Raw genomic sequence first — 17,288 nt, 5'->3', positions numbered from 1 at the left:
TTTTTTGCCCCCATGTAGAATCTGCATTCCGTGACACATAGCACGGGGGGGGTGAATTATGTATGCGTTGTATCGTTTTTTTTTTAAAACTGATACGTTTATTTTTATTCGCCAAAAGCTCCATGGACTATACATACATAACTGGGGTGAATTATGTATGTGTTGTATCGTTTTTTTAAAAACTGATACGTTTATTTTTATTCGCCAAAAGCTCCATGGACTATACATAAATAACTGGGGTGAATTATGTATGTGTTGTATCGTTTTTTTAAAAACTGATACGTTTATTTTTATTCGCCAAAAGCTCCATGGACTATACATAAATAACTGGGGTGAATTATGTATGTGTTGTATCGTTTTTTTAAAAACTGATACGTTTATTTTTATTCGCCAAAAGCTCCATGGACTATACATACATAACTGGGGTGAATTATGTATGTGTTGTATCGTTTTTTTAAAAACTGATACGTTTATTTTTATTCGCCAAAAGCTCCATGGACTATACATAAATAACTGGGGTGAATTATGTATGTGTTGTGTCGTTTTTTTAAAAACTGATACGTTTATTTTTATTCGCCAAAAGCTCCATGGACTATACATAAATAACTGGGGTGAATTATGTATGTGTTGTATCGTTTTTTTAAAAACTGATACGTTTATTTTTATTCGCCAAAAGCTCCATGGACTATACATACATAACTGGGGTGAATTATGTATGTGTTGTATCGTTTTTTTAAAAACTGATACGTTTATTTTTATTCGCCAAAAGCTCCATGGACTATACATAAATAACTGGGGTGAATTATGTATGTGTTGTATCGTTTTTTAAAAAAACTGATACGTTTATTTTTATTCGCCAAAAGCTCCATGGACTATACATAAATAACTGGGGTGAATTATGTATGTGTTGTATCGTTTTTTAAAAAACTGATACGTTTATTTTTATTCGCCAAAAGCTCCATGGACTATACATAAATAACTGGGGTGAATTATGTATGTGTTGTATCGTTTTTTAAAAAACTGATACGTTTATTTTTATTCGCCAAAAGCTCCATGGACTATACATAAATAACTGGGGTGAATTATGTATGTGTTGTATCGTTTTTTTTTTTAAAAGCTGATACGTTTATTTTTATTCGCCAAAAGCTCCATGGACTATACATAAATAAATTAACAACACGTGTTTGTTCGGATTTTAACATTCGTACTTTGTCCTAGCATTATCTGATTAAGCCATGTACAGAATGATTGTATCACCTAGATTTAAGAGCTTAGACGTCTTTTTTAGGGCATACGGTACAACAAAATCATTGAGGTTGGTATTTTTGTTAGTCCGGACATGACTCATAAAGTAATTAAGAATCTCTGACAGACATCTCTAATTGTTTACTAAAATAATAGCTTTGTCATAACAGAAAGTCCTTTTGTCTTCTTATTAATGTCATTGTTATTTTAAATAACTCAGATGAGTAAACACCTAAGAGATATACAGCTAATTTGATGTCTCAGTCTGGTTTTTTTTAGTGCTCCGTTGTATTCTGAGTTCAATATTTAAACTTTGTCCTACCCATATCAGCAGCTTAAAAAGTGGCAATAAGTAGTGATGTTGGATACACTTAGATTACAACAACTAGAGTCATATGCGGTCTTGTGACTGAATCTTTAGTAGTCCTATCTAGACAATTATAGTTAACAAACCATATCACCAGAGTTTCTTCCCGGCATCTCTTCACCCCCCCCCCCAATAAAGTACCGCCCCCCCCGAACAAAATGGAATTTATATAGAAAATATATACTTTTAACAGTGACCGCCCCCCCCCCCCTCCGTAAATCTCAAGTGCCCTCCCCCCGGGGGGTGGGGGGGAGTCTGGAAGAAACACTGAATATCATATTTAAGATCTACAGCACCCAGGCACCGTCTACCTATTTTACATAATAGACTTTACCCTGTTTTTTTTTTAATGGCCGGATGGCCTTGTAAATCATTCTAAATGCGACTGCCTCAACCTAGATCATTTCTCCGTTTATGTACGACATCTTCTTGGTGTTAAAAATACAAGTGCATTAAAAAATGTTTCTTCTAATTTGCTATTGGGCTTGTTCATCAGATACGGCAGTGTTGTCTAACTAGTCGGTTGTTATACAAATGTCCGCCTCAAACCAGATCCAAGTGTATCTAAAAACTGCCGTCCTGCCCTCTGTGCATGAAAACATTTCCGTTCTTTACAAAGACGTTTTTTTTTTTAAACCTCTGACATGTAGTCTGACGTGTTCTGTTACATATTTTGGGTGGCTTTATGTTTTTGAAAGTTAGAAATACAAGACTAAGATCTAAAAAAAAAATAGAAGCATAAATATATGTGTAACGTAATGATTCGCTGATACAAAGACCAGACTTGTCATCTAAAATTACACAGCGAGCCGACAGACGCCATATATATTCATGGTGGTGTGCATTTATCCAGTAGTCGGTAGTTCTTTACTGTCAGTATGGTGTCTTTCTTCTTTACCCACTATAAATCTCTTACAGACAAACTTAGGTTAGAGAGACTGATAAATACAGTACATTTAACTCTAACTTCTAAAACTAATAAATTCCACATCTCCATACATTAATAAACTATAAGCTTCAGTTAAACCAAACGTTCCTGTTTTATTGCAGTGATTTCATTAGCATTATATGACACTCATAAACATTCCAATTTTAATCCACTCAGACTTTGTATATTAATTTTACTTCCGGGTTGTTACTGTTGTTTTTTCAAATAAGTAAAATATGTATATTCATTTGGTTTTTCTTATGGTAAACATTTTATTATATATTTTATTGAAATAGTATCCCAACTGAAGACTTGTAAGTAGAGGTAGAAGTAGATTTGGTATACCCCCCCCCCCCCACACACACACACCACCACCACACACACCTGGCACAAAAATATAAAATAAAATACCGAAGAAAAGGAATATCGTGTCGCTGATGTATGCCCTTCCGTTCTATTGAATAAGGAAGTGTTCTCAGATCGTATCGTGACACACGGAACAGGTTTTCTGTACCTGTGTGTACCGCCAGTCCACCTGTTTGAATCTATAAGGCCCTCCTCACCTATCCTTCAGTCGAAATGTTTTGAATACACCGATCCTTCATTTGAGGTCACTAAGTAAAAGAAAAAAAAAACTTGCGTGTTGGTGTATGTGTCATGCTGATATACCAGCCTTCGTCTTTTTACACAACAGTATAGTATTCTGTCTTTATAATTGACGTTACTAACATAGCAGGTTGTTATAAAATTTAACTACCTTTGGTGAAACACTAAATGTTACGTGGGTGGTGGTGGGCGGGGGGGGGGGGGGGGGTGTTCTTAAGTCGTTTTAAAACTGAGTCTGGAGAGGAAGGGTCAAGTCTCTTTGTTATCGATTGAGTTGAGTGAAGGGATTGGACCAGGGACGTCGAAGAGAAAGAGGATTTGGGCTCGAATGTTTGCTTGTTAAATCTCTGGAGCTGGGTCGGAATATGAAGACGCTGGTTTCCGTCAGCGGCAAGGAAATGAGGGGCTGTGTTCATTTTCTTAAGACGCCAATTTCGCCTGTCAGAGTGGGCTGCCTTCCTCGCTGTTGTCGATACACAATAAAAGGATTACACACGCACACACACATACACACACACACACACACACACACACATGGTGTGCGAGGCAAGTCCCGGCTGTAAAATAGGTTTATAGTTCGTGTCTTTGGTACCTTTACGTAGTGAAAGAATTATTCTCCTAGGCTTTTTTTTTCAAACAGGCAATCCTCTTTTATTCTTTTTTTTTTTACTTTACGATCCATCTTATTCTATTCACCAGACGCCACCCCATCACCCCCCCCCCCCCCCCTTCTTTTTTTCACTTGTCGAAAACCCTATTTTACACTCGACTAACTTCTCTAGACCAACCATCTGTTTTTACACTAGATATATCACCTTTATTTATTTTTTACTAACGGTACCACCCTTTTTCAACAAGACGAGCTGCTTTTTTTTTGTTTTTTGCCTAGACAAACGCCCAATATTTCTCCCCGGTCACTATTTATATAATAACACGTTCATTTACCAAGCGCATGTTTCGTGTTGTAAAGAATCTGATAGACACACGAGCCAACCACACCACAACAATGGGGATGTTTCTCTAGCTGCTGTTGTTATTGAAGCCATACCTTGTTACCGCCCATAAAGCAGGCTTAGGTACGGGATGACGAGACGGGCCTGTCTCGCGGGACATTCCTGGTAAACTGGACGTAATCAACGCAAGCCACAATCTAATCCGGGCAGGGAGACAAAGACGGCAGGGTCCCCTCGACCTTTATTGCGATGTTCACAGTATTGTAGGGACGTGGGGGTGTTTATAATATTGTAGGGACGTGGGGGTGTTCATAATATTATAGGAACGTGGGAGTTCATAATATTGTAGGAACGTGGGGGTGTTCATAATATTGTAGGAACGTGGGGGTGTTCACAATATTGTAGGGACGTGGGGGTGTTCATAATATTGTAGGGACGTGGGGGTGTTCATAATATTGAAGGAACGTGGGATTGTTCACAATATTGTAGGGACGTGGGGGTGTTCATAATATTGTAGGGACGTGGGGGTGTTCATAATATTGAAGGAACGTGGGATTGTTCACAATATTGTAGGTACTTTGGGGTGTTCATAATATTATAGGTACTTTGGGGTGTTCATAATATTATAAGGACGTGGGGGTGTTCACAAAAATGTGGGGGTGTTCACACTATTGTAGGGACGTGGGGGTGTTCATAATATTGTAGGGACGTGGGGGTGTTCATAATATTGTAGGGACGTGGGGGTGTTCATAATATTGTAGGGACGTGGGGGTGTTCACAATATTGTAGGGACGTGGTGGCAGTGGCGTAGCGAGGTCGGGTGTCACCCGGTGCGGCACTTAATGGTGTCACCCCCCCCCCCCCCCAGAGGCATAGAGACCCTTCCCAGGGACAAACTTTTAAATTTTCGATTTGCACCCCCCCCCTCAAACTTTCGATTTGCACCCCCCCCCCCCCTCAAACTTTCGATTTGCACCCCCCCCCCTCAAGTTTTCGATTTGCACCCCCCCCCCCTCAAACTTTCGATTTGCACCCCCCCTCGAGTTTTTCTCTATATATTTTGCTATTTTTTGCCTTGGTGTCACCCCCCTAAATGGTGTCACCCGGTGCGGTCCGCACCCCCCGCCCCCCCCCTCGCTACGCCCCTGCGTGGTGGTGTTCATAATATTGTAGGGACGTGGGGGTGTTCACAATATTTCAGAAATATGGGGTTTTCCCAATATTGCAGATGTATGTGTTTACAACATTATATAAACATGGGTGTTTTCACACTATTGCTCAAATTAGGGTTTTTGCAATTGCTGGAGGGGTGGGGGTCACAATAATAGAGATATGGGGGGGGGGGGGTGCGGACGGTTGTTTGCAAAAACGTGTGTTCAAACATGTTTATTGTAAGAGGATTTCACTGCTACGAAAGCTAAAACATATCGATTGGTTTACACGTTAGTTTTCATAAGCAGCTTTGTTAGTCGTCACCATCAATCTGATTAATCATTCTTACGCTGAGATTTTTTTTTTTTTTAAATGTAGGCTAGGCTGATGGTAAACTTAAGGAAGCGAAGTATTTTTGGCTTCAATTATCGTGAACACACTGCACTTAAAAGGAATGGGATATGACAGAGGCGTTTAGTTGACACTGGCCGTATTTTATAACAAGGGATTGTCCTGTAGCCCGTCCTATCAGATTGCTTAAATGTCAAACTGTTATTCCATGTCACGTGGCGCTTTAAAGAATAAAAACAGCCCTGTTATGTTATCACACTGTTTACAGTTTGTGGATTAAACAGCGTTTTAATGCGCGTTATATGGTGTTGCTTACATCCGGAGCTGGCTAGTTTAGAAAGTAGTAGACACGGGTGTTTATATAGCAGGGGACAGGACGGGGGTGTATAGCTGGAGACGGGTGTTTATATAGCAGGGGACAGGACGGGGGTGTATAGCTGGAGACGGGCGTTTATATAGCAGGGTACAGGACGGGGGTGTATAGCTGGAGACGGGCGTTTATATAGCAGGGTACAGGACGGGGGTGTATAGCTGGAGACGGGCGTTTATATAGCAGGGTACAGGACGGGGGTGTATAGCTGGAGACGGGCGTTTATATAGCAGGGGACAGGACGGGTGTGTACAGCAGAAGACACGGGTGTTTATAAAGCAGAAGACACGGGTGCTTAAATAGCAAGAGACACGGGTGTTTGTTTAGCAGGAGACACTTGTGTTTATATAGCAGGAGACACGGGTGTTTATATAGCATAAGACACGGGTGTTTATATAGCAGAAGACACGGGTGTTTATATAGCAGAAGACACTGGTGTTTATATAACAAGTAACGGGTGGTTATATAGCAGGAGACACGGGTGTTTATATAGCAGAAGACACGGTTGTGTATAGCAGGATACACGGGTGTTTATATAACAGAAGACACTGGTGTTTATATAACAGGAGACACGGGTGTGTATAGCAGGAGACACTGGCGCTAAATAAAGTGGGTGATGTAGCTGCTTATAAACCATGTTACACGGAAGCAGGTCTGACAGGTGTAGACAAAGGAATTAACAATCGACACACGTAGGCAAAAAGCTTTGATTTCTAGATAGGAAATGCATGTAGCCTTCACATCACACTTTAGAAATAAGGATGGTGACGTCCGTCTAGTCCTATGAATGTGAATAGATTTACTTTGAGAGAATGTTAGTGGTGACTATGGTGACTAGTATCTCACCACATTTCATAAACACCTGTTGTGAGGCTTATGTGGTTGAAGAGTATTACAGGTATAGATCACAAATTAATAAAAAAATAGATGGCTCAGCTCTTCTTAAAGGCATCTAAATTTCTTATTTTTTAGACAAGTTTCATGTAGTCAAAATAATGGATTTCTTTGATAACTGTGAAGGGTTTATGTTTCAAGACAAGAGAATGTCTCATATGTCTTTAGCTCTTTGTAATTGATGCTTACATTGAAACATGAGCACACGTAGAAAGAGAAATAAACGTTTTTTAAACTCCATAACCTTCATATCATCTGCCTCTCTCTTTCTCTCTCTCTGTATATATATATATATATATATATATATATATATATATATATATATATATATATATATATATATATATATATATATATATATATATATATATATATATATGTATGCGTGTTTTTTTAAAAGATGAGCCATAGTAATAACGTTGTTTTAATAGCGTTAATCGATGGTTTAATCAACGTTCTTATTTTGATTATTATGTTTCTCGTCATCTAATACCCTTTTGTTTTGCTTACTTCCCATATCCACACTTGTTTATGACTAGGTGTATGGGTCTTTTCCAGATCCTCATGTGTACATTACCTGCTACTTTGCTTACTTCCCACTTCCATACTTGTTTATACTTTAACACAAGAAGATGTGGAAAAATAAAAACGCTTGCATTTCCTATTTCGCTGACTACCCACATCTACATTTGTTTTCTAACCTGACCCGCCCCGTCCTTTCCCCCATGCACACATTCCTGTGACGGCTTTCAGGGATAACTCCACGAAAACCTTCAGCTCCCTGACACTAAATTGTCTACCCCATCGATATCATGTGACAACACATCCGTATCGATTAATAATAAACATGTTCTTAATTGGTTCATGTATTTTTTATCACTGCGACGTTTTCTGGTTATTAGAATATTTTTTATTACCCGTATTTTGTGCGCAGTAAACCTAAACATTAATTATAATTGTGGTCTGAGGCTTTGATTTAAAATTAATTTGTGTATGGCATATGTGAGATAGAAATAAGATTTTATGTGTGTGTTGAGTTAGGTTAAGGCTTTCCCTTAAATCGATGCCGCACGAAATTTTAATACAAGGACACAGGTAGACGTATCTAAGCCAGCAACAAAGTAAGTTGGAACTTGTCATCACCTCCGGTTTGATCTATGTGTAAACCATCCACATCGTTTTCGCAGTGTACGATTTTTTGTGTGTGTCGAATATAAAAGAATAGAAGCGAAAAGCTATATTCAGACGACGTTGAATGTTCCACAGGATTGAACGTACTTAGTCTTCAGAATTGACTGAAAACCAGTCAAGGTAAATAAAAAATTATATTGAAAGTCCGCAGCTTTTTTTTTAAACAGAGTTTCTCGTGCGGAAACGAACGCGTAGATAGCTATGTGCCGTATTTTGAGGTGTGGGGGGAGGGGGTGTTCTGATTCTCGCACCTTTTTCTTTTCTTTTTCTAATGACCGAATCCGCTTCTTGCTGGCTACGCCCCCCCCCCCCCCCCCCCAATCCGTCTCTCTCTCTCTCTCGCGGTGAACTGAAAACCTAGCGAAGCAACTAAACAGCTGTTATGGCCCTCTGTGATAAAAAGACTGGTAGCTTTAAACAGTCAACAACAAAAAAAAAAAAAATCGGTACGGTAAAGCGAAGGTAACCGTGTTTGCCAGTGCCACCGCCTGTACGTGTGCTGTTGCTTGTGCGATGCCGCTTGTTATCAGCCAGCTTGTCGGTGCGTAATGTGAGAACCTTCAACAAAAGGGGCTTCTAATTAGTACCCATTTTGACTTGCCTTTCATGTTGGGGTTATAGCCTGATTTCTTTTAAGATTTTTTCGCACGTTTGTATGTGTCAACGTTTTTGCTATTTCAACAACAGCAGCAAACGCCATCCTGTTAAAGCTAAATAAGTGCTTCGCCCCAAACCCTTCATCAGATTATCATTCAGTAATCATCTACTTAATCCCACAGCACTTATGTAGTTATCATTCAATCTTTTAGGACTGATTTTTTTACTAGTGTATAATTGAGCGTGTACATAAGTTGAGCTGAATTCTAATGTGTGTGTACAGGTACCTGTTGGTTGGTGGCTTAACCTCACGAGTTTAGGGTGGCCCCGTGTGTTTACTTTGTATCGTTCCCAATCTTTTAGGCGGCCACTTGTCTCCCATGGTTTGGGTACAGTACAGATACATCTCTTTTAGTAGTCTTTTTTAGGGAGGGGGGGGGGTAGGGTATACGGTACGGATACATCTTTCATCTTTCAGTAGCTTTTATTTTGGTAGGATATACTGTATCATATCTGTCCACGTTTTTTTGGTGTTGATCGGTTACACAAACACAATACAGATATATTTTTTTCAGTGGCGTCACTAGGTCGGGTGTCAGCGGTGCAGTAACTGAGGTGTCACATCCCCCTCCCCCAACTATTTGGCATTTGTGTTACCTCTCTCTCTCTCTCTCTCTCTCTCTCTCTCTCTCTCTCTCTCTCTCTCTCCTGCTTCTATTTTATTTTAACTCGATAAAACATTGCTGCGTGATGTTAAAATTTTTCAGTTAGATGTCACCCGGTGCGACCGTACCACTCCCCCCCCCCCCCCCCCGCTATACTGTTACACTACTGATCTCTTTCAATGGTTTTTATTTTGGTATAGTACACTACATAAACACACAGATAGCTACATACATAGGCCTACATACACATGCATATAGCTTTGGACAGATACATCGCTTCCTGTTCTATGTTGTTAGTGCATCCAGCACAAACTTATCTATTTCAAATTTTAAAGTTAGTGTTTCAATACGAGGCTAATTAAATCTGCATGTTACACGGATTGTAGGTTACAGATAATTATGAGATCGTTCTCTGATCATTAATCACGATCTGATAATTCACCCAGAACATAGATCCGTATTCATCACGAACTAATCAGTTTAAATGAACTAATTATTCACACAAGCCAATCACGAATTAATAATTCAATATGAAGTAATCATTTAACACGAACTCGACATTTATTGTGAAGTGATCGTTCATGATGAGCTGTTTCATTACCGATGCACCATACTTCAATGGCTGTCGTATCTATGAGCGTGTCGCCTGCTAACACGCACGTTTCCGGCCGGACTTGCCCGGTGAGCACAGAGAAAGGATACGACTTGTTGAAGCAGGCAGGGGGAATTTTTTTAGAGTGCTCATCACCGTTAGTTATCAGCTCTGTTAGTCCCTGTATCATTGTAAACAAATATCGACCGTTCAAAAGAGAAATATACGTTTATAATTTTATGTTGACAATAGTTCAAGTTACAAGAAGAAAAAAAGAAGTAAAATGTAAAACAAGTTAATTAAAATGTAAAAAAAAACTAGAATGAAATTAAAAACGTTAAAGTTTAATACTTTTTAAAATACTTTCCCCTTTAAATTTAGTTGTTTTTTTGTGTGTGGATATAATGCGTTTGTTTTCTATTTTATCGATATGTACCTTATAGTCCTGTTCTTAGGACTGGCTCTTACTTTTGCTAAAGTAGTAGAAGCTACAGTGACTATTCGTATTCAAGTGAACTATGTGTAATCCTTCTGTCACAGCGAAGTATGTGTAACACGTCTATCACACTGCAGTAATTCTCCCTTTGAAGTCAGCGCCCTGCATTCCTCACCCTTGAAAGCGCAATGGCTTGCTGGGTCTGTTTTTCTAATTTACTCCTTGTGTTTTTTTTTTCTACCTGCTTTTGCTAAAGCTTGAACACCCAGACCACTGGCTTACTCTCGCCTTAGATCTTACTGTGTGTGCTCCAATATGGCCACTGTTTACATCTTGTAAGATCTTACTGTGTGTGCTCCATCATGGCCACTGTTTACATCTTGTAAGATCTTGCTGTGTTCTCTAACATGGCCACTGTTTACATCTTGTAAGATCTTACTGTGTGTGCTCCAACATGGCCACTGTTTACATCTTGTAAGATCTTGCTGTGTTCTCTAACATGGCCACTGTTTACATCTTGTAAGATCTTGCTGTGTTCTCTAACATGGCCACTGTTTACATCTTGTAAGATCTTACTGTGTGTGCTCTAACATGGCCACTGTTTACATCTTGTAAGATCTTACTGTGTGTGCTCCAACATGGCCACTGTTTACATCTTGTAAGATCTTGCTGTGTTCTCTAACATGGCCACTGTTTACATCTTGTAAGATCTTACTGTGTGTGCTCCATCATGACCACTGTTTACATCTTGTAAGATCTTACTGTGTGTGCTCTAACATGGCCACTGTTTACATCTTGTAAGATCTTACTGTGTGTGCTCCAACATGGCCACTGTTTACATCTTGTAAGATCTTGCTGTGTTCTCTAACATGGCCACTGTTTACATCTTGTAAAATCTTACTGTGTGCTCTAACATGGCCACTGTTTACATCTTGTAAGATCTTACTGTGTGTGCTCCAACATGGCTACTGTTTACATCTTGTAAGATCTTACTGTGTGTGCTCCATCATGGCCACTGTTTACATCTTGTAAGATCTTACTGTGTGTGCTCCATCATGGCCACTGTTTACATCTTGTAAGATCTTACTGTGTGTGCTCCAACATGGCCACTGTTTACATCTTGTAAGATCTTACTGTGTGCTCTAACATGGCCACTGTTTACATCTTGTAAGATCTTACTGTGTGCTCTAACATGGCCACTGTTTATATCTTGTGAGATCTTATTGTGTGTGCTTCAACATGGCCACTGTTTATATCTCTTAAAATTTTACTGTTTGCTTTGTGCTCTTATGTCCTTGTCAACTTCTGTCTAAATTAATATTTAATTTGATTTTAGTCACAATTTCATGATGTCTCAATGTAACACTGTGGTGTACATTTGCTTGATTCTAGTCAAATCCTCAATGTCTTCATATTTTGGGCAACATTTTACTTCTGGTCACATCACCAACATACTATCAATGTAGGCAACATTGTTACTTGATTCTAGTCAAATCCTCAATGTCCTCACATTTTGGGCAACATTTTACTTCTGGTCACATCACCAACGTACTATTAATGTAGGCAACATTGTACTTGATTCTAGTCACATCCATGATGTCCTAGGTTGAAATTGATATCTTAGGGCGGTGGAACGTCTCTGTGATTATCTGTCAATTTGTGCCCAAGGAAAGATGGGGGTCACGCAGGTTGCTAGTAAGTTATGAATAGGACTGGCAGCAACGCTGGCCTTTATCTCATCTTTAATCTCAGCCCCAGCACAGAGTGTTCTCTGTTAGTCAGTTAATAATTGATTCATTTTCTTTCTCCTTACTCATTTCCTTCTTCCATTCTTCACACACATACTCTAAAGATGAAACAGATTAATAACTGACAAGTAACTAGAACTGTTTCAATTTTGAGAAGTTCATGAACTAAAACATATTCTGAAATGTCAGGAAATGTTTACTGGCGATGTATTGATGATATCAAAAATTTTGTTTGAAATTTTTTTAAACACAGTTCTTGACTACCTTCCAAAGTAAACATTTAGAAATAATGTTGTAAGCTTGGCTAGTAGTTGCTGGAATTTAAAAGAAAAAACACTTGAACTGTAATTTACTTGCTGGCATTAAGAAGAAATAGATTCTTAATGTCGCCATGACCTTAATCAAGTTTTGCCCCCATAACTTAGATGTCAAGTTTTTAAAAACATGATCTGATCTTTTTTTTTAAAGCCATGTGTTTGGTGTGTAGAAGGTTTATTACAGTTTTTAATGTTTTTTTTTGTTGTAAATATTTAGTTATTTTATCTCAACTCCACTTCCCCCCCCCCCCCCTTCCATCTCCAGTAATTAATTTTTTCCACCCTGCGCTAGCTATTTGATGAGGAAGTTGGGAGGGGAGGGGGATATGACTTGGTACACAGCTTGATGTTGGAAGCATTGATTTATTTGACTCTAATCATTTATTTGGTCCAAAATTGATTTTCTTGTCAGCACCCAGGGGGAGCAATTTAAAAAAAAAAATTGGGCGCAGATTTAAAAAGTTTAACAAAAAAAAACTTAGCAGAGATCTAGTAGTTTATGATTAGGTTTCTGATGTATGTTTAAAGATGTCTGGAACAGGAAATACATGTGGTGGGGTGGGGTGGGGTGGGTTTTTTTTTTTTTTTGCTAGTTAAATCATGAAAGTGTAGGACCAAATTTTTGAAGTTAATATTTCACAAAGGCTTATAATCAGATTTATAGTTGCATTCAAAGCCCAGCAAGTTAACAGAACAACTATATTTAAACCAATCAATATTTCCCTTTAATGGATCAGTAGTCAGCCGGCAAGGAATATACATTGAATAAACCTCGAGGCTTCTTGAGCTGCAAAGAGCATTACAACTCCAGGGCCGTCCATTAGGTAATGGAATGGCTTTAGCATAGCAGGCATATTTATTATTGACCTAAGTCGTGTTGAGATATTTTATCAACTCCTGCATTTCGTATGATCAATCAACTAATATACAGAGATTTTTATATAATAATAATACGCATAGATTTGGTTAAGTAACATACATAGATTTGATCAACATGTATACATTTATAGGGCAAAACCATAAGCAGAAGTAGAAGTCATGATGTATGTTTAGCTTCATCCAGAAAATACACATAACACCGTATAATAAAATTAATTTGATATCCCTAAGCATCTCTATAGAAAGTAACCTCAGTTTAATCCATAAACACAATTTTTATTAAAAACCCATAAAACTTAAAACTGAAATTAATTCTAAATTTAACGTTTCCTAGTACAACCTAATTTCTCCTTAATACTAATAATAACACTAATAACAAAACTAATCCAAACCCAATGACTAAATTAAATGTAAATGTTAACTAAACTTTGTAGTGTAGTACTTGTAAATCAACTGTGGTGTACTGTTGTTAGTGCCCTGTTACAGCCATGCACCACTTAAGATAAGAGAGCTCTTAGAGCCCTGTCTTATCTAGGCATTGCTAATGTTTTTTTGTTTTATCATCTGTCGTTTTTGCCATGTAACTCTTTCTCTTCATTCTTAGTTCTTTAAGTACTTGGTAATTTATTTATTCTTTAGGATTTAACACTTATTCATTGATGAACAAAAGTAAAATTATCTACAATACACATTTTTACCTAAGGTAGAGTTTGGATGGTCAATTTGTGTAGTTAAATTGAATAAAGTAGTCTAAAATATTGTATGTTATAATGTTTTTACTATCACTATCACACAGCCACATTGTTCCACCGCACAAGAATATTATTTGTCAAGCTTTTTCCCATTCCTCTTGGTCCTCATGTTATACTGGGATTGACTGGTGATTATTGGAAGAATTTTTTTATTAAAGACTTATTGCTTTCCTTATACAAAGCCTGGCACATCAACTGTTAACAATTTCTCTTTGTGTCTTATGTGGTGCAGCTAGATCAGCAGTTTTCCTCTCTCTCCAATGTGTCCTCACATTGTAAGCATCGGACAGATGAAAAGATATTGAAAAAATGCAAATTTCTAATAACATTCCCAACTAGATTCAGGATGGCTTTTTTTCCCATTAACGCGGGGACGTCTTTCTCGTTTCAATTCCAGGCCGGGCTCTACAAAATGGCTATATCTTATTGTGATGTCTATCAAATAACTAAAAACTCATTTGTAGTCTAGTTTTGTGGTTCCGTATCAAAATGTTATCAGCATCAAGCAGTATTGATTTTACCATGATGTCTGCGACAGCATTTCGTTTTCTGTTTTTTTTTTCTTTTTGGGAAACATAAGAGTACAAGCATTTTGAATGTCAGTTGTTTTCACCTTAAAGAATGTCCCAGAGAATGCATTAACAGTGATCAATTATCCCCGGTTTAAAATTGATTTAATCACATCTTCCCTGTTGATGGCTGACTCAATCAACAAGACAGGCTGTGATTAATCTGTCAGACAAAGGCATGATCATTGAGCGGCTAGATGAATGGCAGCGCGGGATATGTGCCGAATATTTTAACTTTTATTTCTATAGTTGTATGTGTGTGTATAAACATTTGAAGTTGTGATACACTCAGGCAATTATTTTGTTGTTTAAAATAACTTTTGTTAGTTATTCTTCCACTTGACTTAACCACAATTTTTTGTTCCCTTTCAGACAAAGAGTGGAGATATCAAGTTTGTGAGTACAATATAGTCATACTACTTGTCTCCCCAAAAAACCTTAATATAGCAGCTACTACAACCCTGTGTTAATCAGATCTAATATTTTTTTCAATTTTTTAAAAATGTTAAAACTAAGTTCTGATTTCTAGTTCATTTTTAGTAAGGTCACTGAACCAGAATTTAACTATTTTTTTGTTTTGTTTATCCATACTTAGGATAATCAATATTCCAAATACTAAATATTTTGTTTAACTTTAACAAGAAAGCTAGAAGAAAAGTATTGCACTATATATAAATTTTATAAATCACTCTTGCTATACCTTTTTGACTAGTAATTATTAATATTTAAAGCCCCATATTTATTTCAGCATTAACAAAACCGAATTTTAAATACTGTTTAGATTTATTTAGAAACTCAAAAAAGGCATGTTATAAGTAAAATACAGTTATGCCATGATTTTGATGATGATTTCAATAGACAAACACCTCTGTACTAGAGCATGACTTATATTTACTTTTCTTCATCTGTTAACAGGATTTCGAAAATGGCAGTGGATCTTTTTCTGATGATGAAGACTTTGGGCTGTCTGGCTCAGGATCAGGCAGTGGAATGGGTGATTTCAATGGTAGGTCTAACTGAGTATCATTTGCATCTTACCATCATCTTTTTACATTCCTGCCCAATATACGTGTGGCAGATAAAGTAGAGTTCCGCTGTTTCAATGACCTTGGCACTAAGCCTTACTGCACTTACCTCCCTTACATGAGTAAGATAAATAGATCAGGGTGGACTAGAATGTCCAACAGATTCTAGCCTAGGATCCGACCCTGAGACTTTCAGGTTAGCAGTTGTGAGCTCTACCATCTGACCATGCTGTCCCCCATTCAAGTTATGCATTGCTTAAAATTGGGATTTTAAAAAACCACTTATTTGTTATAGATAGTTAACATGACTCCAAATAATGACCTTGGAATGAATCATTTTACTAAATTACTTTAGAAATACTTGCTTGTTACAGAAAAAGATACCACTACCGCAAAACTTTCTGTACCCCCTGTCGTGAGTACCACCACGGTAGTCACCTCTACCACCACTACCACCACCACCGCAAGAAAATTGTCAGACTGCCAGTTGGCACGTGAGGAGAGCAAGAACACACTTGGGGTGTTCGTGCCCCGGTGCCTTGATGATGGCTCCTATGATGCCCTGCAGTGTAACGGACATAAAGGAACTGGTGATTGCTGGTGCAGTGATCTTGATGGTAAACTTATCATGGGTACCTTGATGAAAGCACCCAATTATCCAGACTGCGAAACAGGTAGGATAAATAAAAAATTTGTTTTCAAAATTAAATAGCTTTGTTTTAATTTACCGAAAACTTAAAACTTAAAATACATTAAAGAATTTATATTGGTGTGAAAATAGTAAGGATAATAATTCATATTACATTATAGAAGATTTTAAAAATCTGTAGCAGCTCCCCCTATAACAGTTAACACCTAATTGTTTAAATTATAAATTGCCTTGTTTTAATTTACTAAAAACTTAAAATACATTAAAGAATTTATATTGGTGTGAAAATAGTAATGCCAGTAATTCATATTACATTACATCAAATTTTAAAAATCTGTAGCAGCTACCCCCTATAACAGTTAACTCTAATTGTTTAAATTATAACCATTAAAAGTAAAAAGAGCAATAAATATCTTTTTTTCATCATGAGTCTTTTTCCACTGAGAAAATCATTGCCTTTTTACAATTTTGGAAATAAAAAAAAAATGCAGTACTGTTTTTTTTTATAACCTGCAGTTTGTGAGATGTTGTGATGCATGTTTGGTTTTCTGTTTACAGGTCTCAACCTGAGCCTCTGCATATTCCGCACTGTGAAACATGTTAGGACAAGCCCCCGACTGCTAGGTGTCTACCGTCCTCAGTGTGTGAATGATCTGTTTGAAAAAGTCCAGTGCCACGGGTCCCTGTGTTTCTGTGTGGATGAGAAGACAGGTATCAAGGTGACTGGCACTGACACACACAAACCTAAAATGCCTAATTGTGGTGAGTGTTCACTTCACTTTGATGGGGGTAATAGTTGTAAACTCGTGATTCTTAATCATTAGTGGATTACACACATAATGTTCGTATTGGAGTTGATATTAGCTACAAGAGATTGTTTGTCACTGGTAATTAAAATTAAATGCTGGAAATAGAAGTAAAGTAAAACTATGTTTTTTTCCCCTTGTATCATCAAATTATCTGATGAGTTTTGATATGTTATGTTAACTATGTGCTCTCTTT

At 37.6% G+C, this 17,288-nt stretch overlaps 1 protein-coding gene across 1 annotated transcript in view; it reads left to right on the top strand.

Annotated features, from left to right (window-relative positions):
* LOC131928958 (uncharacterized) overlaps nucleotides 1-17,288 on the top strand; it is a 38,173-nt gene that overhangs the window by 15,778 nt on the left and 5,107 nt on the right. The window contains exons 2-5 of the mRNA XM_059285142.1: nucleotides 14,985-15,008; nucleotides 15,528-15,618; nucleotides 16,012-16,311; nucleotides 16,845-17,048. Coding sequence (XP_059141125.1) covers nucleotides 14,985-15,008; nucleotides 15,528-15,618; nucleotides 16,012-16,311; nucleotides 16,845-17,048 — 619 coding nt within the window. The remainder of the gene's footprint in view (nucleotides 1-14,984; nucleotides 15,009-15,527; nucleotides 15,619-16,011; nucleotides 16,312-16,844; nucleotides 17,049-17,288) is intronic.

The sequence above is a fragment of the Physella acuta genome, unplaced genomic scaffold, assembly GCF_028476545.2.
Source record: "Physella acuta isolate Inbredline_101_S28 unplaced genomic scaffold, ASM2847654v3 ptg000092l, whole genome shotgun sequence".
In the NCBI taxonomy this organism is placed as follows: domain Eukaryota; kingdom Metazoa; phylum Mollusca; class Gastropoda; family Physidae; genus Physella; species Physella acuta.
Note: the sequence above shows the minus strand (reverse complement) of the source record. Positions and strands in the feature narration are given on the sequence as shown.